Below are 26,296 nucleotides of genomic sequence, written 5' to 3'. Positions count from 1 at the left end.
ACTGAGGACATGTAACTAGATAAATGACAGAATATTTTTTCCAAACTAGAGAATTAAGACTTTGACAAAAACTTTCTCAGATGTTGGCTGATATGAAGCACAGGCCTGCCTAGAACCTGGGAAGATTCTGTTCAGGCACACGCTGGAGGCAGTCTCAGACACTCCTTGGGGGAAGCTGGCAGGCAGCACAGAGGCCATGAGCAGTAGATCAGGCTTTCAAGGCAAAGGTGGACTCACTAGCACCCTCACTTCCACAACAATGAAGGTGATGTATTGGGGAAAATGCATAAAAGCATGATTAAAAATCATCTGTGATCTTATTATCAGAAATTACTTGTAAATACTTTAGCATACAACTTCAACCATCTTTCTTTTCCTGTTACACTACTGTGATTTTCTGTAAAGACAGAAACAACACAGTTATATTGCAGGCGTACAACTTTAACTGCCCCACCCCCACTCCTGCTTCATTACAATTCTGATCAGCACCTGACATACACTTGCTTCCTATCTTTCCATGCAAGTTCTCTGACACCAGGAACTTGGTTTTATTCACTGTTTTCTCCTCAAGGACAGTCAAGATCTGTCGAGTAGAAGACACTGGTATTTGTTGAAAGGATTGCTTATTAAGGATTCTCTGAATAGATGTAACAGTTCTTAGCATAACCAGCTGGCCAACAAGGAAGAAAGGAACAAATAAAAGTTCCCCTAAAGATTGTGTTGGAGAGATTGTTCAGTGGTTAAGAGGACAGACTGCTCTTGTAGAGGATTCATGTTCTGTTCCCAGCACCCACGGTGGGCGGCTCACAACTGCCTGTAAATCCACCTCCAGGAGATCCAATGCTGTCTTCTGGCCTCCATGAGTATCTACACTCATAAGAACCACATATCTACACACAGACACATAATTTAAAAAAAAAAACTAAATAAAAAAGCTCCCCCAAAGAGTAGCTGCTTACCAAAGAATCTTAAGATGAAGAATCCTCCCTCATCTCTACACCCTTTAAATATAAGATTTTCAAGTTCAACCTCACAGTCTTCAAGAGATACCCTGAATAAGATACATTGGTATCTTAAAGACCACAGCTTTAATTAGTACCTGGAAAGACACTGTATTTCTTCAATCTAGGTTTAGTAAAATATTTCTCTTCTCTTCTCCTCTCTCTCTCTCTGGCACCAAAACTAATCTCATCTAAGGTACAAAAATAATGCTTACAAGTGAGAAGAGCTTATATAGAAACAGGTCCTGGATTGGCTTTTCCTTCCTACATTCCTTCCAGAGTGCACAGTGTCTGTCCACCAGGAGCAAGCGAGTACTGAAAAGAACTCAAGCACTTAATGTACTTTCACTATTGTCATAGCAACTATATTTTAGCGGTAAGAGTGCAATGATTTTTTCTAACTCATATAAATTATATATATATATGTATATAATAAATATAAATTTACTCATTTTAAAGACAGATTTTTGAAAGTCCACAATTCTAAATGTGATTAATATCCAGCATTAGAGTAACTCATTTGTTCCATAGCTGCTTTTTATTACTCACTCTTGCTAATCATGCTGGGGAGGAGTTAATATCCAGTCCCCTGAAACTCAGTCATATTGAATCTTATTACCATTTGTCCAATATAAGAGATTCAATTTGTTAAGACATTTGCACTAATCTTTCTATATCATCAACTACTTGGTCACATCAACAACCTGGGAAAATGACACATCCTACGAGCCACATGACATTCAAGCATTCGTGTTTGAATTCACTTTCCTCTCATTTCCCATGCTCCCAAGCAGAAGCTAGCCTACTCATCTGTCTTATTCCTAATGAAGAGTGGAGACAAAACAGTTACTTCGTTGAAAATGTTTAAAGATTCCATCAGACTTAGGACTGAATCTAGCCAACTGGTTTACCTTCTCATAAACTGTGTAACCTTGATCAAGTTAGTTATTAATATTGTGGAACTTAGTTTCCTGGCACTTACGATTCTCTCTGTATTTTAACAGACCCTCTTTATATTAAAAACAATTTTCATTACTTATTTGAAACCACTCATCTTTAAACTTGGGTCAAGATCTTAAAGAGTACACGCCAAACAACACTTTATAGGCTTGAGAGAAAGAGGCACTCACGAGAAAGTAATATACTAGAGAATATTGATGTGAGTCTCTATTTTATGTATATGAGTGTTTTGCCTACATGTACACATGTGTATGACATGTGCACTGGAGTCCATGGAGGTCAGAAGAGGGCACTAGAACCCTTGGACCTAGTTGTGGACTGCTGTGAGCCACTATAGAGGCTCTGGACCCGAATGTGGCTCCTCCGCAAGAGCAGCAAACGCTCTTAACTCCTGAGCCATCTTTCCGGCCACCTCTTTTTTTTTTTTTTCCAAAAACGAAATGACAAAAAACAAAACAAAACAAAAAACAGGTTATTTTGTAGTCCAGGCTGGTCTGAAATTCACTATGTAGTTCATATTATGTAGCTCAGGCTGGCCATGAACTTACAGCAATTCTACCTCACCCTCCTGAGAACTAGGACTTTAAAGTATTATCACCACACCCGGCTAACTTTTAATCGTTTTTTTCTTTCTTGTATCTGTGTGCACCTGTGTGTGCATGTGTACATGTGTGGCTTGGGCACATGAATGTTCACGGCAAGGTCAGGGCAGAACATTGGATGTTTTCCTTTACCGTTTCCTACCTTATTGCCTTGAGACAAGCCTCTCACTGAACGAGAAGCTCGTCATTTTGAAAAGGCTACCTGGCCAGTGAGCAAGGGAGCTGTCAGTGTCCCCTGTCCCTGCTCCCAATGCCGAGGTTACAGGCATGTGCAGCCATATCTAGCTTTTTATGTAGGTGCTGGGGATTCAAACTCAGGTCCAAATGCTGGCACAGCAAGTGCTCTTACTCACTGACCGGTTGTTATCTTTCCAGCCCAACACTGCACTGTATAAAGCAAAAGTTTCTTATTGGTTTTACTGACTTTGAACATAGTACATAGTCTAGAAAAACCTTTAAAAAAAAAGGTTTATTTATTTATTTATTTATTTATTATGTATACAGTATGCCTGTGTGTCAGAAGAGGGCACCAGATCTCACTAATGATGGTTGTGAGCCACCATGTGGTTGCTGGGAATTGAACTCAGGACCTCTGAAAGAGCAGCCAGTGCTCCTAACCTCTGAACCATCTCTCCAGCCCGAAAAATCTTTAAGGTGAATGATAAACAAGATAATGAGTAAGGAAAGTTAAAGTGACACACAAATACTTGCTGCTGTTATTACTAGTATGATATAAATGGACATGATTACATGTTAATTTAAAAGTTATAATTAATAGAGCAAAAATGTTTAGAGAAGAAGATCTTAAAGAAAAGGCAATGATTAGCACTAATAAAACCGATGAGTGTCATTACCTGAATCACTAGCTGCAACAACAACTGTTCCACCAGGAGCAAATGGGTCATTGTGCTTCCAAGTTTCTACCTAAAGAAATGGTACAAATCTATGACTGAGAGGCAACATTCCATAGCTGAACTTCCCTGTCAAACCTAAGAAAAATACTTTACAAAATTCTGGATCAGAAAATACAAACATCTGAAATAGAGTTTCCCTTTCCTTATAAGTAGTCTCAATGAATGAAAATAATTACTCTTTGATTGCAAAGTATTTATTTTAAAAAGTATGAGGCATATGTATAATTTAACAAGTTAAGGTTCGCAATCATCTCCTAGGAAGGTCCCATCACTCAGCAGGCTTCATGCGCCTCTCAAAAAACCATAACCCCGGCCTTCTTCTGCAGGTCACTTTTGGTAGTACTGGGACAGAACCTAGAGCTCACACATGCTAACTAAGCACTCTGCACTGAGCTGTATTCCCCAGCCCTGCAAATGTGACTTTTGCTTTAGAAGTGCATATGTGAACTCTAGTGTGAAATGACTTAGACTCACAGAAGAGCTGTAAAGACAGCAAGCACAAAGTTCCCATATGCACCTCTAGCTGCCTCTAATAGTAATATTTCATGTAATCATGATTTCACACAAGTAAAAACCTAAGTTACAACTACAGGCTTTATTTAGACTTCAACAGTTTTTTCACTACTGTCCCCTTTTTACTCCAAATACCACCATATTTTAACTACTGCCTAACAATAAATCTAGCAGGGCATGGTGTTGCAGGCCTTTAATCCCAGCATTTAGGAGGTAGACAGGTGGCTCTGTGAATCTGAGGCCAGCCTGGTCCACACAGTGAGCTACAGGACAACCAGGACTAGAGAGACACTGTATCATAAAACAAAACAAAATAAAAATCTAGAACCCTGCCCTTCAGAGGAACACATACACACATACCCAAGGAGGGAGGAGGAAGTACCACCTTTACAGATACAGTTTCCGTTCTATTTCCTCATCAAACAGTGCAACCACTCAAACGCGGATGACACAGTGTATAGCCCAGAAAATAATAATGGTAACGCCAGCGTGGCAGCCCATGCTTTTAATCCCAGGACTCAGGAGGCAGAGGCAAGCGGATCTCTGTGAGTTCAAGGTTACCCTGGTCTACAGAGTAAGTTCTAGAACAGCAGGACCATACAGGGAAACCCTGTCTTGGAGGGAATGGGGAGAAGTACTATCAATCTGACCTGTATTAACTTCCCTTTTATTACATTATTTTTCCTGTTCATATTTCTTATCTTAGTAACTCACTAATAGTTGAGGGTGACCTTGAACTCCTAATCCTCTTGCCTCCACCTCCTAAATATTGGAATTACAGGCCTGTAAGACATCTGGCTCATTATTCTTTTAAGGAATAATCTTCACCTAAGAATAATAGATGACAAAATAGTTGTGTGAAATGCCTGTCAATTAATTGTGTCTTTCTAGGTTCAGTTTACTTACAGAAATGAGATTGCTGCCTCAAAAAGTCTCCAAATAAAAAATAAGCAAAATATTTCATTGTATTATTCTATTTTGAGTATTTCTAAATATCCAGAGTATAATTTTCTTGAATTTATTTTTATTTTATGTGTGTGGGTGTTTGGGCTGTATGTATGTATATCTACTGTGTGTGTGTGTGTGTGTGTATGTTTGTTCATGCACATGCACATGCTGGTCTGGTGCCTGTGGAGGCCAGAAGAGGGTGTCAGATTCTCTGAAACTGGAGTTACAGAGAGTTGTGAGCTGCTCGTGGGGGTGAGGGATTGAACCCAAGTCTGTTACCTGCTGAGCTACCACATGAGCCCCTACAGACACAAACACCTGGGGCATATTAAAGTAACATGATTTATTTTTTAAGATTTATTAAGTTTTTTTGGAGACAGGGTTTCTCTGTGTAGCTCTGGCTTTCTCTTTGCAGACCAGGCTGGCCTTGAACTCAGAGATTCACCTGCCTTCCCAGTGTTGGGATTAAAGGTGTGTGCCATCACTGCCCAACTATAAAACATGAATTTATTTTTCTAAAATATTAGTGCTCTCCCTTTAAGTAATTTCTATTCCTTCAATAATACAACAGATATTTATAAAAAGTTTTACTTAAGACAGGCTTTTGGATTTCCATTCCAGTCACTTATATTTAATATCAACAATGGGATATGGATGGAGTTCATTTTTGGACACTATAATCATCCTAGTCAACTCCAATGGGTGATCAAAATTGAAACATTACATTAGACAAAAACTTGGATGGGTGGAAGCCAGACAAATTTCATATGGACCATTAAAAACAATCAAAAGGAAGGTTCTATCGCTATATATTCAAGAAATTTTCTTAGGATACTTGTTTACCCATCTGAACAGCTTTTAACCCGTCACTTACCGATGTATTACTGCTATTGCTGGAGGCACTGAAAGGATCAGTGCTGGAAGTGGTAAAAGGGTCAGTGGAAGACTGCTTAAAGAAGCAGTCAGATGCAAACGGATCTGAACCTTTGAAAGGATCACCACCAAACGGATCTAAAGAGAAAAGAAGGAACACATGCAAAAAGCTGAGAACCTACTGTAATTCCCTACTGCCTATAAGCGTTATCACTACCTCAATTAAAAGATACTTGGAGGCCTTCCCTATGAGCCACTGTGAGGTCAGGCTGGGTCTGTCCACCTTTGGGACTCGAAAAGCCCAAACCACTCCTTTTCGCTTCTCTCTTGTCCCTTTCCGATGCTGGCCAGAGTCTAAGTTTGCATCTTCTGGCACTTGGAGCTCTCTTTCTAAAGCTCCTGTCCTCACAGTGCAGCTGCTTGTCCATCACATGACTGACCTCCATGCCAGCTCAATGACACTGTTTTTCCTTTCTCTTCTCTATTCCCTTCCTCTAAGCAACTTGAGATTTACAGTGTGCCTGTCCTGGTGTTTTTCTTTTAAACTCAATAAAACTGTCCACTTTGAATAATCTTTGCTTGATTTTCAAAAACTAAAATCACTTGAATTCCTGTAAAACCCCACTTTCCCTTTTAATTTCTGATTCTATTGTACCTTTGAGGAAATAGAGCTTTTTACCTACTAAACTTTTTAGTTAGCATAAAATTTTAAGGGATCCAATCTTAAGTCCTTTTGTCCAATGCTTACAAAAGAAACAACAAAAAAAATTTAAGATACATTCCTTTCTTTGAGTTCAAGGCTAATACCTTGAAACACATTTGGGAAGCAAAATATGTAGGAAACAAGATTTCCTTTATTCTAGGGAAGAATCTCAAAAAAACAATTATCTCAAATTTAGTAATTCTTCAATTCCCCCTATTCATATGAACAGTCTAAAATTGTAGGATAGTAAAATTATATTCTAGCCCTGCTGATTTAACTTTTTAGCTAATATGGAGAAATTAGAATCTATTCCTTTTAGATTAAAGTTTTAATTATGTGTAAGTGTATGAGCGCAGTGCTTTCAGAGATAAGAGGTACTGGTTCCCCTCAGCTAGAGTTATATGCAGTTGTGAGACACCCTCCATGTTGTTGGTCATCAAACTCTGGTCCTCTGCAAGAGCAGTACACAGTACTTCACCACTGAGCCATCTCTCTAACCCACCATCAATGCTAATTTTAAGCAACATTTCGATTGTTACTTTTTTAAAAAGTGAGGCTTGAGTTGGAAGTGTATACAGCCCTTGCCTAGCATGCACAAAGTCCTGGGTTTAACCCCAACACACACACACACACACACACACACACACACACACACACACACACACACACACTTCTTAAGCAAATTCACAAGGCTCTAATCACTCTCTAAAAATGCCAGAATATTTTAGTATCTTACATTGGCTTTAGAACAGTTTTAAAACTAAAAAGCAGTTCTTCTCCTAGAACTACCCAAGCTGTGTGTACTTGTGGTGATATTTTATTTGTGCTGAAATGTGGTGATATTTTATTTGTGTTTTAATAAATAAAGTTTGCCTGGAGATCAGAGGAAAAAGGTCAGCCATTATAAGTAAACAAAGAAGTCAGGCAGCGGTAGCACACGCCCTTAATCCTATCACTTAGCAGGCAGGATCTCTGTTTGTTCCAGGCCACACTGGAAACAGAGCCAGGTGTGGTGGCACACACCTTAATTCCAACACTAGTTAACCAGGGAGGCCTGGAGGTCTGTACAGACAGACAGAAAGTGACAGAGCTGTGTAGGAAGAGGAAGTGAGGTAGCTGGGCTAAGAGAGCCAATGAGAGGGGAGAACAGCAAGGCAATAAAGACGTGGGTAGACAGGAAGTAACTCGCATTTGGAAGCTGCAGAGTTGGTGAGGTAAGGTTGGCTGTGGCTTTCCCTATTTCCCTGATCTCTTAAGGCTTTGACCTCTATATTTGGCTCCATGTTTTTTATTTAATAAGACCATTTAGAAAGTCATCTACATGTACTCATTTCTAAATGCAATATAAGGTTATAATTAAGCAGAACAGAATTAAAGTTAAGAAGAAACTAAAAAAAAAAAAAATGTATACTGACCAATTTTTCCAAAAGGATCATCCTTGAAAGGATCACCTGTGACAAAAGAAGTAAACAAAAATTAGAATACAGCCAGGTGGTGTTGGCGCAGCTCAGCATCTAGGGAGGCAGAGGCAGGCAGATCTCTGGGAGTTTGAGGACAGCCTGATCTATAGAGTTAGCTCCAGGAGAGCCAGGACTACACAGAGAAACCCTGTCTTGAAAAACAAAAAAAATACACACACACAAAAAAAAGTATTATGTATTATTGTGGAAGAGAATGTTTTTAAAACAAAAGGAAAGTTCCTTAAATTAAACAATAACTTAATAGTTTCAATAATTCTACTTCAAAGTAAATAAATTATGTTATTCACCTTAGGAAAGATTTAAAATAATAAAAAAGTAAATGATGCACTCAACATACTTGATAAAAAGGCAAACTAGAACTATGGTGGTTTGAATGAGAAATGTCCCCCACAGTCTCTGGCCTTTGATCACCTGGCTCCCAGCTGGTGTCACTGGGGAGGTTTAGGTTAAGTGTGGCCTCGGAAGATGTGTGCCCCAGCAGGCAAGCTCTGAGAGCGCGCATGAGCACAGTACCCAGAGAGGCCAGAGGACATCGGATTCCTAGAGAGGAGTTACAGACAGTCTGAACTGCTGGATTTAGGTGCTGGGCACTGAACCCAGGTCCTCCGGGAGAGCAGCAAGTGTTCTTAATCACTAAGCTATTCCTCTAGCCCCAAAGCTCTAAATTTAACAGCTAGGACTATAAAGTTCTTGGAAGAAAAACAGGAGTTTTTCTCATGCCTATGATCAACACTAAGGAGGATGAGGCAAGAAGATGATTGCCACAAACAAAAAACCTAAACACACACAAAACAAAGTATTTTTAAATCGTAAGTCAGAGAGTTTTACTTGGCAAATATAAAAGGCTCTTACAAGTCAACAATAAAAAGACAAATAGGGCTGGAGAGATGGCTCAGAGGTTAAGAGCACTGGCTGCTCTTCCAGAGTTCCTGAGTTCAATTCCTAGCACCCAAATGGTGGCTTACAGCCATCTGTAATGAGATCTGGTGTCCTCTTCTGGCCTGTAGACAGAACACTGCTCGCATAATAAAAGAATCTTAAAAAAAAAAAAAAAAAAAAAAGGCTCTTTGCTTTTAAGGGGCTGGGGATTTAGCTCAGTGATAGAGCGCTTGCCTAGCAAGCACAAGGCCCTGGGTTTGGTCCTCAACTGGGGGCTGGGCGGGGGCGGGAATAGGACTGAAGAGATGGCTCAGCATTTAAGAGTGTATACTGTTCTTGCCAAGGAGTTCTCAGAACCAAAATTGAGCACCTTACAACTGCCTGCAACCCCAGCTCCAAAGGGATCCAATGCCTGTGGACTCTGTACTCATGTTCACACACCCACACACATAATTAGGAAAAAGACAGTCTAATTACAAAGGAGAAAATGATGCCTGCTCAACATACATACATGTTTCTGCAGCCTGGTTTACAGATTGAGTTCCAGGCCAGCCAAGGCTATATGGAGAAACCCTGACTCAAAAAACCAAGGGGGTGGGGGTAGGGTGAGACAGGACGACACAACAAGAAGACACACATGTTTTTATGTGGGTGTGCGTCCATTCTTCCTGGGTACATATCAGGTCTTATAGTAACTCTGTTTAATTATTAGTATAGAAACTGCCAGACCATTTTCCAAAGACAGGAAAGCATTTCATGTTCCATTATTAGTGTATGGTAGTTGTAATTTCTACATATCCTCACTGACATTTGTTATCACCCACCTTTTGATTACAGCCATCCTAGTAAGTATGAAGTGGTATCTCACTGGGGTTTGACTAATGCTGAAAATCTTTCTATATGCTTACTGGTTATCTATATATATATTTTGGAGAAATAGTTATTTAAATAATAATGTCCATTTTAAAATTAGGTTTGGTTGAGGTGGGGAAGAGTGCTAAACTGTCCTAAAATTAGATTGTTGTGATGATCATAAAACTGTAAATGTTCTAAATCTATGACTGACTGACTGGCCTATAGTTCTAAGGATCAAACCAAGGCATTAGTACTGCTAGACAAGTACTCTACTACTGAGCCACAACCTCAGCTCTATAGATTTTAAGTGCAAAACTTATGTTTATTTTTGGTACTTTGTACATTTCAAAAAGTTGTTTTGTGCTTGTTTACTTCAGGGTTTGTTTATTTAAAGAGTTCGAATATTTAGGTTCTTTATTTCTGCCATGACTATTGGGTAAGTTATTTTGCCTGTGCGCCTTAGTTTCATCTGTTTTCTCTTGTCTGTATAAACTTTACTTTTCTTTTAGGTGTATAAGTATGTTGTCGGAATGTCTATCCACCATGTGCATGTTTGGTGCCCATGGAAGATAAAAGAGAGCATCAGATCCTCTGGAACTTCAGTTAACGATGGCTGTGAGCTGCCACATGGGTGCTGGGGACTGAATCCAGGTCCTCTATAAGAGCAGCCAGTGTTCTTTATTGCTGAACCATCTTTCCAGCCCCTTGTTTGAGGCTAGGTCTCATTATGTAGCCCTGGTTGTAACTAACTATGTAAAGCAGACTGGCCTCAATCCTGTGGGATCCTCACACCTCTGCTTATCAAGTACTGGAAATACAAGCATATGATACCAAGCACACTTTCACAAGATCTTTCTGGAAATAAAATACAATTCAAAAGACCTTTGACACAAGGAATATTTAACATAGTTTACATTGTCATGATATATTTTAATTTAGTCAGTTATGTTTCTATTTTATTTATTTTTATTTATTGTATTTGAGGCACAGTTTCTCTGTGTAGCCCTAACTGTCCTAGAACTCACTCTGTAGACCAGGCTGTCCTTGAACAGAGAGTTCTGCCTCCCAAGTGCTGGGATTAAAGGAGTTCCCCATCATGCTGGCCAGAGTTACGTTTCTAAAATTAGAACTATCTTAAGGTGAGAGAATCAGACACTGAATCCTAGTATAGCTCCCACTGTCATTTTAGTTCAGTTTGTTTTTAAGATAATAGTCTCACTGTGTAGCCCTGCCTATGTAGACTAGGCTGTCAAAATTTTAACTCAAGAGAGCCACCTACCTCTGCCTCTTTGAGTACTAGGACTAAGGTTTGTGTCACCACACACAACAGCTTCTAATGACTCAAAATTACGGTGTTGACTTTCTTTCCTCCTCTTCCTCTTTTTTAAGTTCCTGGGCAGTTTGTTCTATAGCCCAGGCTAACCTCAAACTTGTAAAGTGTTAGGATTACAGCAGTGTGATCCCATGACTGGGTTGCTGTTGGCATTTCACTAATGAGCTAAATAATGTGATTCATGAGTGTGCAACCTCTACCACTGGACTATAACATTCTCTCTCCTGTGGCTTCTACTATGAAGAAGAAACACTCTCTTCATCAGAGAATACTACAGTATAATGCAGAGGTTAAATACTAGCAAATGTAAGGATAGAAACCCGTATTTTCAGCTTTACTTATGTTGTAAAAAAAAAAAATGCTTTTCAAAACTGAAGCCTCAATGCTTATATAGTTTATACATCAGAAAGTGTTATTCTGGATACACTTACAAAAGAAAGATACTTACTGCCAACAAAAGGATCGGACTGGAAGAAATCCAAGTTTGGATCTGCAACTGGATCTGTCAGTGAACTTGATTCTACATTAAATGGATCCTCCTAGAAATATTTTTTAATTAAAATAGATATTTTAGTAACCAAACATTTAAAAGATAATACTTCAAATGACCCACATTTAGATCATATACAAACTTTGAAAAACCAGTAAATATTCTTGCAGCTACAAAGAACATTGACGTCATGAGTGACAAGAACAACTGAATGCATAATTATCTTCACCTCTTTGGAGTGCTTGTCATCATCCAATCTGGGACTAACTTTCTCATTACCAGCTTCAGTCACAACTTCATTTTCATCAGAACGTGCTATTTCAGGACTACTTCTCACCTACCAAAATACAAATGTGAGTATGAAGGACTAAAGATCTTTTGTCTCAGGCTGGTGAGGTGGCTCGGTGGGTAAAGGCATTTGCTTGTAAGCCCAACAACCTGAGTTCAATCTCCAGGACCCACTTAGAGGAAGTGAAAACCAACTCCTGCTAGTTTTCTTCTGGATTCCACAGGAACATTGTGGCATGTCAATATCCACCACCACCCCAGAATTGGGTAAGTCCCCCATGCCCCCCCCCCCAGGGTTTCTCTTCGTAGTTTTGGGTTCTGGATCTCACTCTGTAGACCAGGCTGGCCTTGAACTCACAGAGATCCGCCTGCCTCTGCCTCCCCAGTGCTGGGATTAAAGGCGTGTCACTGGTTGCCCGGCGTGGGTATGATTATTTTAACATTTTTTTCTGAGTGAGTGAGTGAGTGAGTGAGTGAAACAGAGAGAGAGAGAGAGAGAGAGAGAGAGAGAGAGAGAGAGAGAGAGAGAGAGAGAGAGAGAGATATCTGACTTCTGACTGGCCTGGAACTCACTATGTAAACCAGACTGACCTCAAACTGAAAGAGATGAGATTTATTCTGAGTGCTGGGATTTAAAGGTGTATACTATCATGCCTGGCTAAAAACATTTTTTAAACTGTATGTGTAGGGGTGTTTAAAAACTTATTTTGGTATTGGGGATCAAACCCAGGGCCTCTTGTATGGTATGAAAACTATTTGCCACTATGCTATATGCATATCCACTACTAAATGGTCAGCTCTAAACTCACACACACAAGTAACATTCCATAGCCCCAGCAGGTGGTATTATATATTTAGGAGTATATAATAATAAACGGTAAAGAGTGGTTGGTACATAAGCATGAAGAACTAACTCAGTTCAGGTTTGGGGCACCCAAGTAAAATCTAGGCATGGTGGTTTTATAGCTGAACCCCAATGCTGGGGTGGCAGAGACAGGTAGACACCCCTGGTCTAGCTAAATACCAAGCTCTATTTTCAGTGAGGAGACCCTGTCTACACTTGCATACATGGATGAGTGCAACCACAGGTGAGCACACTACTGAACACCCCCCCCCCCCACAGACACACATATCAAATTAAAAAAGTTTAATGTCACCCTTAGCTACATATTAAGTTTGAGGCCACCCTGAGCTACACAACACCCTATCATTTAAAACAATTAATTTTATTAATTAGAATAATTTGAACATTAGTTAAAACTGAAAAGTAGCTGGGTATGTGGTACACACCTTTAAACCTACCACCAGGGAGGCAGAGGCAGGTGAATCCCTGAGCTCGAGGCCAGCCAGAGTGAGTTTCAGGACAGGTAGAGCTACACAGAAAACTCTGTCTAAATAAACAAAACAACAAATAAACAAAACAAAACAAAAAACTTGAAAAGAAAGAATTTCAATTGTTGGGGCTAAAGGGATAGCTCAGCAGTTAAGAACAACACTGGCTGTTCTTCCAGAGGACCCAAGTTCGATTCCCAACACCCACAACAGGCAGCTCAAATTGCCTGTTAATTCCAGCTCCAAAGGATCTGGCCCCTCTTCTGGCTTCTGTGGGCATCTGCACAAACAGATGCATAAATAAAAATTAAAACACATCTTAAAAAATTCTTTTTCTTTATATTATACACAATGCTAACATAACTTTGATCTGGGGCTAGGGAACTATCCTATTTGATAAAAGTGCTTGTTGCTCAAGAATGAGGACCCAAATTTAGATCCCCAGCATCAATTCACTAAACCAAGCATGGTAGTGCCTGCTTGTAATCCCAAGACAAGGGAGGGGTACTGAGGCAGATACCTAGGGCTTGCTGGCCAGCCAGCCTGATCTAATCAGTGAGCCTCAGGTCTCAGTGAGATCCCATATGAAAAAAAGGTGGACAGCATCTGAGAAATGACACTTTTTAAAAGATGACCTCTAGCCTCTACATATATGCATAAGTATATACAAATTTTGATCTTCATCAATCTGTATGTGGGGGGTTAATTATGAAGACTATGGAATAACTCACTGATGACTCCTGGTGTATGGGTTCAGACTCTAGATTGTTCTGGCCTTCAGCATGTTCATTGAGGTTGGCTGTTTCACTGCTGCTGGTGCTGAGGCTACAATAATCTGTAGCACCATTTACCAGAATGCTTTGTGGGCTACTGGACCAATTTGATTGGTCGTTATGATTTTCCAGATCTTTCATTTCCATGAGTCTCATTTGCATCTGCCAATACAAAGTAGAAATAGAAAACAACTTAATATTAGAAATATGTAACATACTAATAGGTATGCCCCTAGACTTACTCAAGGATGAGTTTGCTTTCTATTAGGAGAATCCTCTGGGAATGCAGCATAATTTAAGGATTTCAATAATCTTTCCCAATGAGTCTTCCTGCAATTTCAGCATGCATGTATTTGTTTTTGTAAGCCTTGTGAAACCTCCAAGAATTCTGTCTCAGTATCTGAGAACTGGCAGTCTTTCAGGGTATAATTAGAAAAAGAAAGACCCAGGATACCAGAGGAAAAGATGGCCAAGTAACAGAGAGGATGAAGATTCAGCTGTAGGGGAGCTATAGGAAGTTAAAGAAGATAAGGGTAAGGCTAGCCAATACCCTGTGTTCTGGCACTATCTGTTAATGAGAAAGAAGAGCCCTAGAAAGTATCCTCTAAAAAAATATTAAGCCACACAAAGAATAAAGCTGTTTAGACTTCAACTATTCAAATGAAATCCACAGTAAGATACAAAAGGCAGAATTCAATAAATTATAATATATTAAATAACAGATTTTTATATATTTATATATAAAATTATATATATATATTAAATAATATATTAAAACAGAAACAAGAAAACTAAATGATTTCAATCAGCAAAGAAAAGACAATAGGTTCATTCTGTCTTAGTGAGGGTTATCACTGCTGTGATGATACACCATGACCAGGGAGGAAAGGATTTATTTGGCTTACACTTGAACAGCACTGTTCATCATGGAAGGAAATCAGGACAGGAACTGAAGCAGGGCAGGAACCTGGAGGCAGGAGCTGATGTAGAGGCCATGGAGGAGAGCTGCTTCCTGGCCTGCTCCTCATGGCTTGCTCCGCCTGCATTCTTATACCAAGGGCCCTTGGGAAATGCTACTTGTTTCCACTTACTGAACTGATTTCCTGTTGTGATTCCTGGAGGTGCTGCTGAAGAGGTTCCAGCTGAGCCTTTCCTGACTCAACACTTTCTTCCAATTGTGCTGTTTCTTGTTGTAGGCGACTTAGTTCTTCTCTAGCTTTTGACAGTTCTTCCTCATAAGTGGAGATCTGAGATTCTTGATTGGTTATTTCAGCTTTCAGGGAAGAGATCTATAAGTGGAGATGAATGAGAGGAAAGGGGATTAAATGAAGAGATGTCTAGTTTAGTGGTTTGGAATTTTTGATGTATTCTTTTGGTAGTGGAAGATAATGCAGAAGGGGCTAAAAGAAACATGGAGGCAAAAATCTTGTGCAATCAAGATCTGGAGAAAAAGCACCCCTCTAATCTCTACTACAGGGGACAGTAACTCCTGATGACCGTCCTCTAACTCCGTCACAAAGCAACCGCAGAAGAGACTGCCGCTAACAAGCAGGGAGTGTTTTCTTTTACACCAGGGAAGCGATGGGAGTGGAGACCCAGTCAGTACGCAGCCAGGCCTCACCAGCTGGGCCTCCTCAGCACACTTTTTCCTGACTTCCTTGAGCTGTTCTTCCAGCTGGGCTTTCTGCTCATCCAGCTCATCAAGGAGTTCCTGCACCTGCTGCTTCTGGGCCTGTAGTTTTTGCAGATTAACACTCTCCCTTTGAACTTCATCTTGAAGATCCTGAAACACAAGAAAATGCACACATTTATCCCTTTGAGGGAATGGAGAGGTGAATTTTTAAGTCTATTTTAAGGGAGAACAAAATCTTGTTTTATTAGTATTTTTTATTGGGGGACTAAAGCTCTCAATTTTACACGCAGTCTTCAAGCAACCTCTTCCAGATTTTCGTGTCTAGTTTGCTTACTCAAATCTGTCCTTGATGTCTGACTGATTTCTCCAGCATGTCGAAACAACTCATGCCATTTCCCCACATCTGCTTTAGCCTCTGTCTTCTGGTCAAAACCATGGCATCTTCTTCCGCTCTTCTCTCTCTCTTCTCACTTCTCTCTCTCTCTCTCTCTCTCTCTCTCTCTCTCTCTCTCTCTCTCTCTCTCTCTCTCTCTCTCTCTCTTTTGAGACAGGGTTTCTTGTGTAGTTTTGGTGTGCGTCCTGGAGCTCGCTCTGTAGACCAGGCTGGCCTCGAACTCACAGAGCCCCTGGCTCTGCCTCTTGAGTGCTGGGTTTAAAGGTGTGCGCCACCCCCGCCCAGCCCCTTTCTCTTTTTGTCTGCAGCCTGCCAGCAAACCCTTTCCCCCAATGCATAAGTCCCTTTCATCTCTCTCAGACCGCTACCTTCCAATGGGGGTATACTGCTTCCACTTAGCTACCTTTGCATGTCTTTTTAGCACCTCAGTCACTACAAACAAACAAACAAACAAACCACTTTGTCAGCTAAGGGTGGTGGCATACACCTTTAATTTCAGCACTCCAAAAGTTGAGGCAGGAAGATCTCTGTTTGAGGCCAGCCTAGTGTGCTAGCTAGTTTTATGTCAACTTGACACAAGCTAAAGTCATCTGAGTGGAGGGAACCTCAATTGAGAAAATAACTTCATAATATCCAGCTGCAGGGCATTTTCTTAATTAGTTATTGATGTTGGAGGGCCCAGCCCATGGTGGGTGGTGCCATCCCTGGGCTAGTGGTCCTGAGTTCTATAAAGAAGGCAGACTGAGCAAGCCATGAGGAGCAGGCCATTAAGCAGCTCTCCTCCATGGCCTCTGAATCAGCTTCTGCCTCCAGGATCCTGACCTGCTTGAGTTCCTGTCCTGACTTCCTTCAGTGATGAACAGTGCTGTGGAAGTTTAAGCCAAATAAACCCTTTCCTCCCTAACTTGCTTTTTGGTTATGTTGTGTCATCTCAGCAATAGAAACCCTAACTAAGACATCTAGTCTACACAGTGACTACAAGGACAACCAGAACTACATAGAAAGACCTTGACTCATAAAAACAAAAAACACCACCACTACCACCATCAATAACAAAAGCCCCATAAGGCCCTGGTTCAACCCCAGCACCAAAAACAAAAAGAACAATTCCAACTCATGTCGAACTCCCAATGTTCTGACTTGTACGTAACAATGAAAAGGGTAGTCTCATATGGTAGAGAATAGCACTTGTCAGACCTTGAGTGAGTGTAGGGAAGGAAGAGCTGAGGACAGATGTATACAGCTACATAGGAGGAATAAATCCTGATCTTCCATAGCAAAGCAGGATAGCTATGGTTCATGGCAATTAAACATTTCAAAGTAAATGGCTAGGACTTTCAAAGTTACCAACACAAAAAATAATGCATGTCTGAGTTACAGTTTTGCCAATCATCTAATTGTTGCATTGTATAAACAGTCTGAAGTGTTATACTGCATCCTTAGACATATGTATAATTATTATGTGTCAGTTAAAATTAAGAAAAACAAACTTTTTCCTTTTTTAAGAACAGGTCTCATGTAGTCCAAGTTGGCTTGAACTCAGATGCAGCAAAGGACAGCTAGCCTTTAACTCCAACTTAAATTACAGATATTAACTGGGGGGAAAAAAGACTTAAAAGAGTGAAACAAAGTACAACAAATCCTTGTGTCAAATCCTATCACTTATCCACTCAAAACCTTTCAGAGTCTTCATCTCACTGAAAAAACAAAATTGTCATGGGCTATTTGTACACAGTGTGAAGATATATTGTAGTTATTGGTGTAATAAAAAGCTGAATAGCCAATAGCTAGGCAGGAGGTGTAGGTGGGACTTCTGGGCAGAAAGAGAGAATGCTGGGAAGAAGAAAGGTGGGATACCAGCCAGAAGTGGAGGAAGCAGGATGGGCAGTACAGATATGGGTTAATTTAAGTTATAAGAACTATTTAGGAACAAGCCCAAGCTAATGCCGAGCCTTCATAATTAATAAGTCTCTGTGTCATTATTTGTGAGCGTGAGGCCCAAAGAAAAATCCATCTACACAGTCCTTAAGAACCTACATTATCTTGAATGCCAACCCATGCCAACTGTTCCTTCCTCTGCTAGGTTTATTTCAGCCCTAACTGCTGCTGTGTTCTTCGAGCAAGCCAAACATGCAATTGTGCCATCTTCCCATGTCTACTACCTCTTCTCCTAGGCATCTAAGCACTTGATCTCTTTCAAGGTTTTTTTTTGCTACTGTTATAGTGTCAATTTCTGACCAATACACCAACACCTCCCACTTCTACCCCTAATATAGAGAATGCAGTTTCTTTTCTTTCTTCTTCCTTCCTTTCTGTTGTTGTTGTTGTTATTGTTGTTGTTTTTGGTGGTGGGGTGGTGGTGGTGGTGGTGGTGGTGGTGGTGGTGGTGGTGGTGATGATGGTGTGGTGTGGTGTGTGTGTTTTAAAGACAAGGTTTCTCTGTGTAGCCCTGGCTGTCCTAGAACTCACTTTTAGATCATGCCGGCTTCCAAATCAGACATCCCCCTGCCTCTGCCTCCCAAGTGCTGGGATTAAAGGCATGCACCACCACTGCCAGGCTCCAGTCTATTTTCTATAGTAGCTTTTGTGAGATAACCTATAGCCACATAGTTAATCCATTTACCTTACTCAGGAAGTCGTGCAATTATCAACTAAAGGCATTTCAGAACATTTCGATCAACCTACCAAAGAAACCCTGTACTCACTAGCAAGTCACCTCCTTTTTACTCCTGACCTGCCTTTCTCTTAATTCATATTCTCCTCATGTAACTTTTTTTCCCTAATTGCCTTCTTTCATTTAGCAGGATGCTTTCAACATTGGTTATAATTATTTAAACAGCTTCACTGAGGAATATAGCTTATACAACACACCTAAAACCTGGTATTTCTTTCTCTACTGGGGACTGAACCTAGGGTCTCATGCATGCTAGGCAAGCCCTCCACCACTGTTTATGTAGAGTAGAACTTTTAATTGATTATGAATAAACAATTAGGCTGGCAAGATGGTTCAGCAGGTAAAGATCCTCAGGACCCACACAGTAGAAGCAGAGTTCTCTACAGGTACAGTGTGGCATGCATACATCCCAATATACATTCAAGAAGTAGGTGCTATTAGTGGTCACATATACAGGTAAAAAAACTAAAGCACAGATGGACAAGTAAAAAACTATTCAGATCACTTCTCAGACTTTTGGTTAAGATTAGAGGTTTATTTTTACCAATTTAATATTTGATATATCCTCTAAGTGCAATATATTAGGTGAATTTTACAAAGATTTATTATTTTTAACTACGTGTGTGTGTGTGTGTGTGTGTGTGTGATGTGCCCTGAGTGAAGGTGCCTTGTGGCTGGTATACAGGCAGCTGTATACCATCTGATGTGGTTGCTGAGCACTGAACCTGGGTCTCCTGAAGAACACGCTCCTAAGCACTGAGCTGTACCTCCAGCCCCTATTAAATGACTTTTTGTAACAGGAAATGGAATAGGCACTTTTTCCATCCACGTGCTCATGACCAGGTAGTCTAAAAACCTCAAAACCAGTATATTTCCTCCCTGCATCGCCTACATATGCACACACCCACATCGTGCCACATACCAAAATAAAACAAAACTCAGGAATTAAAAAATGGTAAAAATGGCCGGGTGATGGTGGTACATGCCTGTAATCCCAGCACTCAGGAGGCAGAGCCAAGCGGATCTTTAAGTTTGAGGACAGCCTGGTCCACAGAGAGAGATCCAGGACAGGCACCAAAACTACTCGGAGAAACCCTGTCTCACAAAAAAAAAAAAAAAAAAAAAAGTAGAACTGCTACGTATCCCCATCAGTCCAATTTCTCTATAACCCAAATAAGTGTGTGTGTGTGTGTGTGTGTGTGTGTGTGTGTGTGTGTGTGTGTGTGTGTTAGGAAGGGGACAACTTGTGAGAGCCAGGTCTGTCCTTAACTATATTGGTCCCAGGGATCAAACTCAAGTCCCAGGCTTTACCTGATGAGCCATTTTCCTTGCTGTGTATTTTACAAATTTCCTGTGACCCATTTTATTTTCTGTAATTAAGAAATGTCATGAATAAAAACTTATTTTGTTATTTTACGTATATAGGTGTTTTGTCTGCATATAGGTAGTGTGAATCTGGTGCCCAGGGAAGCTAGAGAAGAGCATCAGGTCCCCTGGAACTGGAGTTACAGGTAATTGTCAGCCACCATGTGGGTGCTAGGAATTGAACTTGGGTCCTCTTGAAGAACAGTGTTCTTAACCCACTAGGCCATCTCTCCAGTTCAGGCCCCCTTTTTAAAATAAAAGCATCGAATCTCTGGTGATTTTCCTAGTTTAAAAATATTTTTACATTACTGACTTCTTTTTATCTAAGAATTACCAACAAGATCAATGTTAATTCCTTTAATACACTGAACTATTTTTTAAAAAGCAGTATTTTTTAGTGAGCAACTTAATTACAACCTCAGAAGATAGGCTTTCATAAGAGAAAAAAGAGTAAACAAACCAATAAAACATACTCAGTCCTACCCTTTCTCTTTTAGAGCAGATACTTTTATTCAGTTAACCAGTCTACCACCTTTTTTTCTTCACTGTAATGAAAACCTATCTATAACACAAAAGTACAGGCCTAAAGAACAATTTATTGATAAAATACCTCTAGGAAATACTTTTTTTTTTTGGTTTTCCGAAACAGGGTTTCTCTTGTGTAGCTTTGCGCCTTTCCTGGAACTCACTTGGTAGCCCAGGCTGGCCTCGAACTCAGAGATCCGCCTGCCTCTGCCTTCCGAGTGCTGGGATTAAAGGTGTGCGGCGCCACCACCGCCCGGCTGGAAATACTTAAACCTTAATCAACAACCATAAAACAACAACAACAAACCAGTATTTCTGGGGCTGGAGAGATGGCTCAGAGGTTAAGAGGACTAGCTGCTCTTCCAGAGGACCTGTGTTCAATTCCCAGCACCCACATGGCAGCTCATAGCTGTTTGTAACTCCAGTTGCAGGGTTTCTAACACCCTCACACAGACATATATGCAGTCAAAACATCAAGGCACCTACATAAGATAAATTAAAAACATGTTAATCGATATAAATTAAATAGATATAAACATGGAGATGTTTATATCTCAGCATGAAAAAAGAAATCATCTCTATAAAAATTTCAACACAATGTAGGCATGGTGGCTCAAGCCTACAATCCCAGCACTTTCAGGAGTGAGGCAAAATGACTGCTGTGAGTTCAAGACTAGCCTTAGCTACAGTGAGTTCTAGGTCAGCATGGGCTACCAAGTGTGACCTTGTCTCAAAAGCTAAAAATAAAACAAGAGACAGCTCAGCAGTTAAGAGCACCTGCTGCTCTTTTAGAAGACTTAGGTTGGTTCCCAGCACCCACATAGTGATGGCTCATTACTCCAGTACTGCAGAAATCCTAACACATTCTTCACTAGCACCAGGTATGCACATGGTCCACACATCCAAATACTCATTAAAAAAAAAAGTCTTTACAAAGAAAAGCTAAAAAATAAAATAATATTAAAAATATTTCTAACACAAACCCACAGCCAAAGGATCTTTGCTTTCAGTAAACAGATTTAAAATTAAGTCAAAACAAAAAGTTGCAACTTATATGCTAATATAAATAAGAAAGAACTTTTACCACTAACTGACTTACAAGACTACCCCCTCTACATGCAACTTCTACATTATTAACTGTACCTAGATCTACTTGGCTATTTTATTTTGGCACAAATTTGCTTATTATTTGCTTTTCTTATCCTGGAACTAGATGAAGGCACAAATGCATGTCTCTCCTCTCCCTCCTCCTGCATTCTCCACCCAGCACACCCTAACTTGGGCAGTGCAGGTTCTCCTAGCGCTTGGACAATCCAGTAAGTACTGGAGACTCTTGCTTCTTTCTGTCCTACCAGTCTCATGAGGCTTTGGACTGCAGAGGGAAGAAGGGCGGCAGCAATGGAGAGTAGCAGAGACAGAAGGAACAAGAATCACGGTGAAACATGGCGCTGAAGTTTACTTTAGAAAACATCACAGCCAGACTCATCTAAGATGCCTCATTCAGGAATAAAAGGATATCTGAATTGGGAATCTTGACTTCATTGAGAAATAAATTTCAAGAAAAATGTTCTGTTTTCTAGAAAGTACTCAAGATACTGAAACTGACAAACTTATCACCACCAGTCTACATACCATGAGGAACTATGTAGAGATAAAATTTAAACTCACAAAACTCTTAAGACCTATTAAGATATTAGAATAATTCATCTTAGTTACCTGAGTCTGATGTACTACTGAAGAAGTCATTTAACAATTAAATATTGAAATATTGGCAACAGGGAAAGGTATGTCTATTTCATTAAAGAACAACATTGAATGAAAATAAGACCACTGACATATGCCTGCAATTCTAGCATCTGGGAGGTGTAGGCAGGGGGATCTTTAGTTCAAGACTAGTCTGGCCTACATAGCAAATTATAGCTGTTCTGGATTGCATGGTGGGGTTCTGTCTCAAACAAACAAACAAACAAACAAACAAACAAACAAACAAACACAACCCATAATACAAGAAACCCCCAATGAATTTATAATAAAATGTGTTTATACAACTACAAAACTTTTTCCTCAGAATAAATAAGCCAAATAAGTGAATTAAAATGAAAAACTGGACAATTAATTACTGAGTCACAAACTCGTTTTCCAAGTTCAAATTCTTTTAGATTTTACTCTATCTATCTATCTATCTACCTACCTACCTACCTACCTACCTACCTATCATCTATCTATCTATCTATCTATCTATCTATCTATCTATCTATCTATCCATCTATGTTTCTCAAGACAAGATTTCTCTGTGTAGCATTAGCTGTCCTTGACTGGCCTGTAATTTGCTCTGTAGACCACACTTGCCTCGAACTCACAGAGATCTTCCTGTCTCTGCCTCCCAAGTGCTGAGATTAAGAGCATGTGCCACCATTGCCCAGCTTAGATTTTACTTTATATGTGTATAAATGATTTGCTTGAGTCACACAAAAGCCTGTTTCAAAAAGGAAAAAAGAAAAGAAAGTACTGAAAGCTGAAATTACAGATTTTAATTATCAGTGTTACTCCTAGTCCGCACTTCATTATGACACGGTAAATGAGAGCTAACTCGGTAGGTAATGAACTCTACTTGTCTTGGTCTAGCATCTCATTAGCATTGATAATACAGAGATGACTCTACTAACCCAGAACTTTTATTAACCTCAGTGTCACTTCTTAGTGAATGTATTTTCAGCCATCATTGCTTGTTCTACACTAAGCAAGCTCCAAGATGTCTCATACTAGAAGTACCCTATGCAGAAGCCAGTCCAGATCTCATGTTCCAATCAAATATTTTGGACCTTACAAAGCCTGGTGTTACTCTACTAACACCATTAAGGAAGATGAGCAGGTACATTGTGTAGAAATTTTAACAGTAAAACTTCTATAATTATAAACATAAATATTTGAGGATATTCAAAGACCAATATAAATTTTAGATCTCTCCTAAACTGGCAATTGAAATCTTCATCCTGTTTGTTTTTCCCTACAAATGTAATAACAACAAAATATTGTCTATCTTAAGAACCTGTGTATTTTAGGATAGCAGCTGGTTAAATCTAGAAGTTGTCTATGACTATACCAGTGACTACCTACTTCAGAGTGAAGAAAACAAACAAACAAAAAAACTTTTGTAGATTTTATCCTCTGTTCCCAGCAGTAAGTTTTAATGTTTGCATTTTTTCAAGAAGCTTAAAATTACACAAAACGATGAAACTCAAGCAGCTTACCAGCCCACATTCATTATCAATAGCAGAAAGAGAAATGTTGGTAATAAATCTCTAGACTTTCACATCACTTTTAGGAAAATTCCAAAAAATATAGTTAATGCAGTCATCCAATCAGAGTCAACTGCCAACCACCAGTCTCTGGCTCCCTCAACCCTTTAGTGAATCATCCTCCCCACCCCAGCACAGTCCTCCTCTATCAAAACAAAATAATGGGTCTAACAAGCCCAGTTTCCACCTATTTAAAACCATCAGTACAAGTCAGAAAATCTAACAACTAAGTAACACGTTAGGAAATGCCCAGCCATGAGCTGGGCAGCTGCTACCAGTGCCCACGCATCCAACCTCCTGTACAGCACTCAGGAAACGCATCCCAGAAACATGGCCACAGGAAACACTGCTCAGTACTGTTTTTAATGTTTAAAACATTCTGTCATATTTCTCACACAGAAACAGGTTTTATTATATCCTCTATTTATAAAATAAAATTACTAATACAACACAGCAAAAATGAATTAAATCTCCTTATGACAAAGTTTCAGGTATTTTGGCTACAAAGCAGTTCATAAGATATTATTTTAAATTGCTCTCTATCATTTCTCACCCTACCAGTGACATGAGAAACAGTCTTTGAAAATAGGTCTCCCAGCTGACAAAACCCTTACATGCGTGAAAAAAAAGCAATTTGGTATTTGATGATGATCCAATTTAATTTTACTGGTGTAATATTTATATTAAGTCATTCAAAGTTATCTTTAATGAATAATATGCAGGTAAATATCATTAAAATATTTTCAAATCTATAAATATGTGCTTAAAAACACTGCTTTCTCATTGCAGTATAATCTTTAAAGGCCAGAATTCAGAGGAACAATCATCATTTAAAAAAGAGACATTTATGTCACAAAATATTAGATATCATCCTAGACCTAATATCATGCCCATCAAATAGAAAATACATTTACAATGAATATTCCCACATCAGAAATGGAGCAGTACAGACCACTTACCTGAACCTCACTTGTCCTCTGCTTAACTGCATCTTCCTTCTCTTTAAGGTCCTGTTCCACATTGTTCTTTTCCCTAGAAGACCAGCAAACAATGCAAGAGTATCTGAGAACATCAGCTACAGCTGGTATGGCTATCCATCCTCCTAAGCCTGAATCGCTTTTTAAATACATGTTGAAACATTCAATTTTTAAATGAAGGGCAGAATTTTCTACCCTCTTTAAATTATTTATGGAATAGAAATCAATATAAGCTCTATTTGTAAAAAAAAAAAAAATGCTTCCTCACTAAAATGTGGTGGAAAAGGATAGATTAAAAAAGGAAGAAGCAGAAACTAATCAATGGGACACTCAGGTTTCACTGATCTCACTGTTGCTATGGTGATACTGTCCAATGAAAACTGCTGGTGAAGAAAAGGAGGAGTTGCATCAGCTCTGTATGCTTAACCCTTAACTACCACTGTCCTATTAAACACGAATGGCTGATAGAAACAGTGAACAATATTAAGGAGAAGAGCCATTTGTGTGTTAATTTCCCTTAAATCACCAGTGTGCATCAATTTAAGAATGCAACAATATAGAAAATGTAGATTGTTAATAGACAAATAGCATGCTGTATGAAATATCAGATTTACTCCAAAAAGGTCTTTTGGGAGTACCTATGAAACCCAATTGGTCAGAATACAAAATCATGTACATTATGTTTAAAAACAGTCCTTGTTTAAAAACAAGGGGAGCATTATGTCTTCCCCTTAAACCAAACATACAAGTCTCTCCTTTGAAATATCATCCCAAATTCCTGTTTTGTTTTGTTTTGTTTTTAACAGAACTGGATTCATACGAATGTATTTCAAAAAACTTAAGATTTTAAATTGTAAAATAAAGCTATTTCTTTTCCTATAACAAGTTTAACTTCCCATGTTTATTAAAACCACTCACATGTACTGCTCTTGTTTTCTACAAAATGAGAAGTAAAATGCCACAGCCTTCTTCAGCAATACACGGGGGTGGGGAGCAGAAGGCAATATGGAGAGGGGAGATAGCATTTCAGAAGCCCTCTAGTCTAGGATGGCAGTTTCACCTTACCAGGTCATTATCATGTTTCAAAAAACTAACATAACTCAGTATGTAACAGAACCTACATGTAAGCTCGGATTTCATTTAGCTCTATCATAAAGGAAAGTGAGGAAATGATACCAGATGTGTAAGGAAAAACTACACGCCTTATTTGTATGTCTCATCTTGTTGAAGTGAGACTTTGAAATGCAGCACCAATCAGCTGTTTTGGATATGTAGGTATAATGATCTTAAGATTGGTATGGAAGAAAAAGGCACTCAAATAAAGCTGCTTGTACATTGCTACTTTTAACTACTTGAGATGGCCAAGGAGCTCACTGTTTGTCAGATGGGTTGCAATGTGGGTCACGATGCCTGGAGATTTTAAACAGTCCCTTACCATTCGAATCACTGTTGCCGTCTTCCTTCCATCCCTCAATGTATTTACT

General features: G+C 39.5%; 1 protein-coding gene across 5 annotated transcripts in view; it reads right to left on the bottom strand.

Annotated features, from left to right (window-relative positions):
* Positions 1 to 26,296, bottom strand: part of Eps15 (epidermal growth factor receptor pathway substrate 15) — a 108,077-nt gene that overhangs the window by 12,091 nt on the left and 69,690 nt on the right. For all 5 annotated transcript variants that reach the window (XM_006977758.4, XM_006977760.4, XM_076564725.1 and 2 more), the window contains exons 13-21: positions 24,795 to 24,867; positions 15,567 to 15,728; positions 15,037 to 15,234; positions 13,904 to 14,107; positions 11,782 to 11,889; positions 11,511 to 11,601; positions 7,930 to 7,965; positions 5,813 to 5,949; positions 3,418 to 3,487 (exon numbers count right to left, since the gene is read on the bottom strand). In XM_006977758.4, coding sequence (XP_006977820.1) covers positions 3,418 to 3,487; positions 5,813 to 5,949; positions 7,930 to 7,965; positions 11,511 to 11,601; positions 11,782 to 11,889; positions 13,904 to 14,107; positions 15,037 to 15,234; positions 15,567 to 15,728; positions 24,795 to 24,867 — 1,079 coding nt within the window. The remainder of the gene's footprint in view (positions 1 to 3,417; positions 3,488 to 5,812; positions 5,950 to 7,929; positions 7,966 to 11,510; positions 11,602 to 11,781; positions 11,890 to 13,903; positions 14,108 to 15,036; positions 15,235 to 15,566; positions 15,729 to 24,794; positions 24,868 to 26,296) is intronic.

Source organism: Peromyscus maniculatus, chromosome 2, assembly GCF_049852395.1.
Source record: "Peromyscus maniculatus bairdii isolate BWxNUB_F1_BW_parent chromosome 2, HU_Pman_BW_mat_3.1, whole genome shotgun sequence".
NCBI classification, from domain to species: domain Eukaryota; kingdom Metazoa; phylum Chordata; class Mammalia; order Rodentia; family Cricetidae; genus Peromyscus; species Peromyscus maniculatus.
This window is presented reverse-complemented; position numbering and strand designations above follow the sequence as displayed.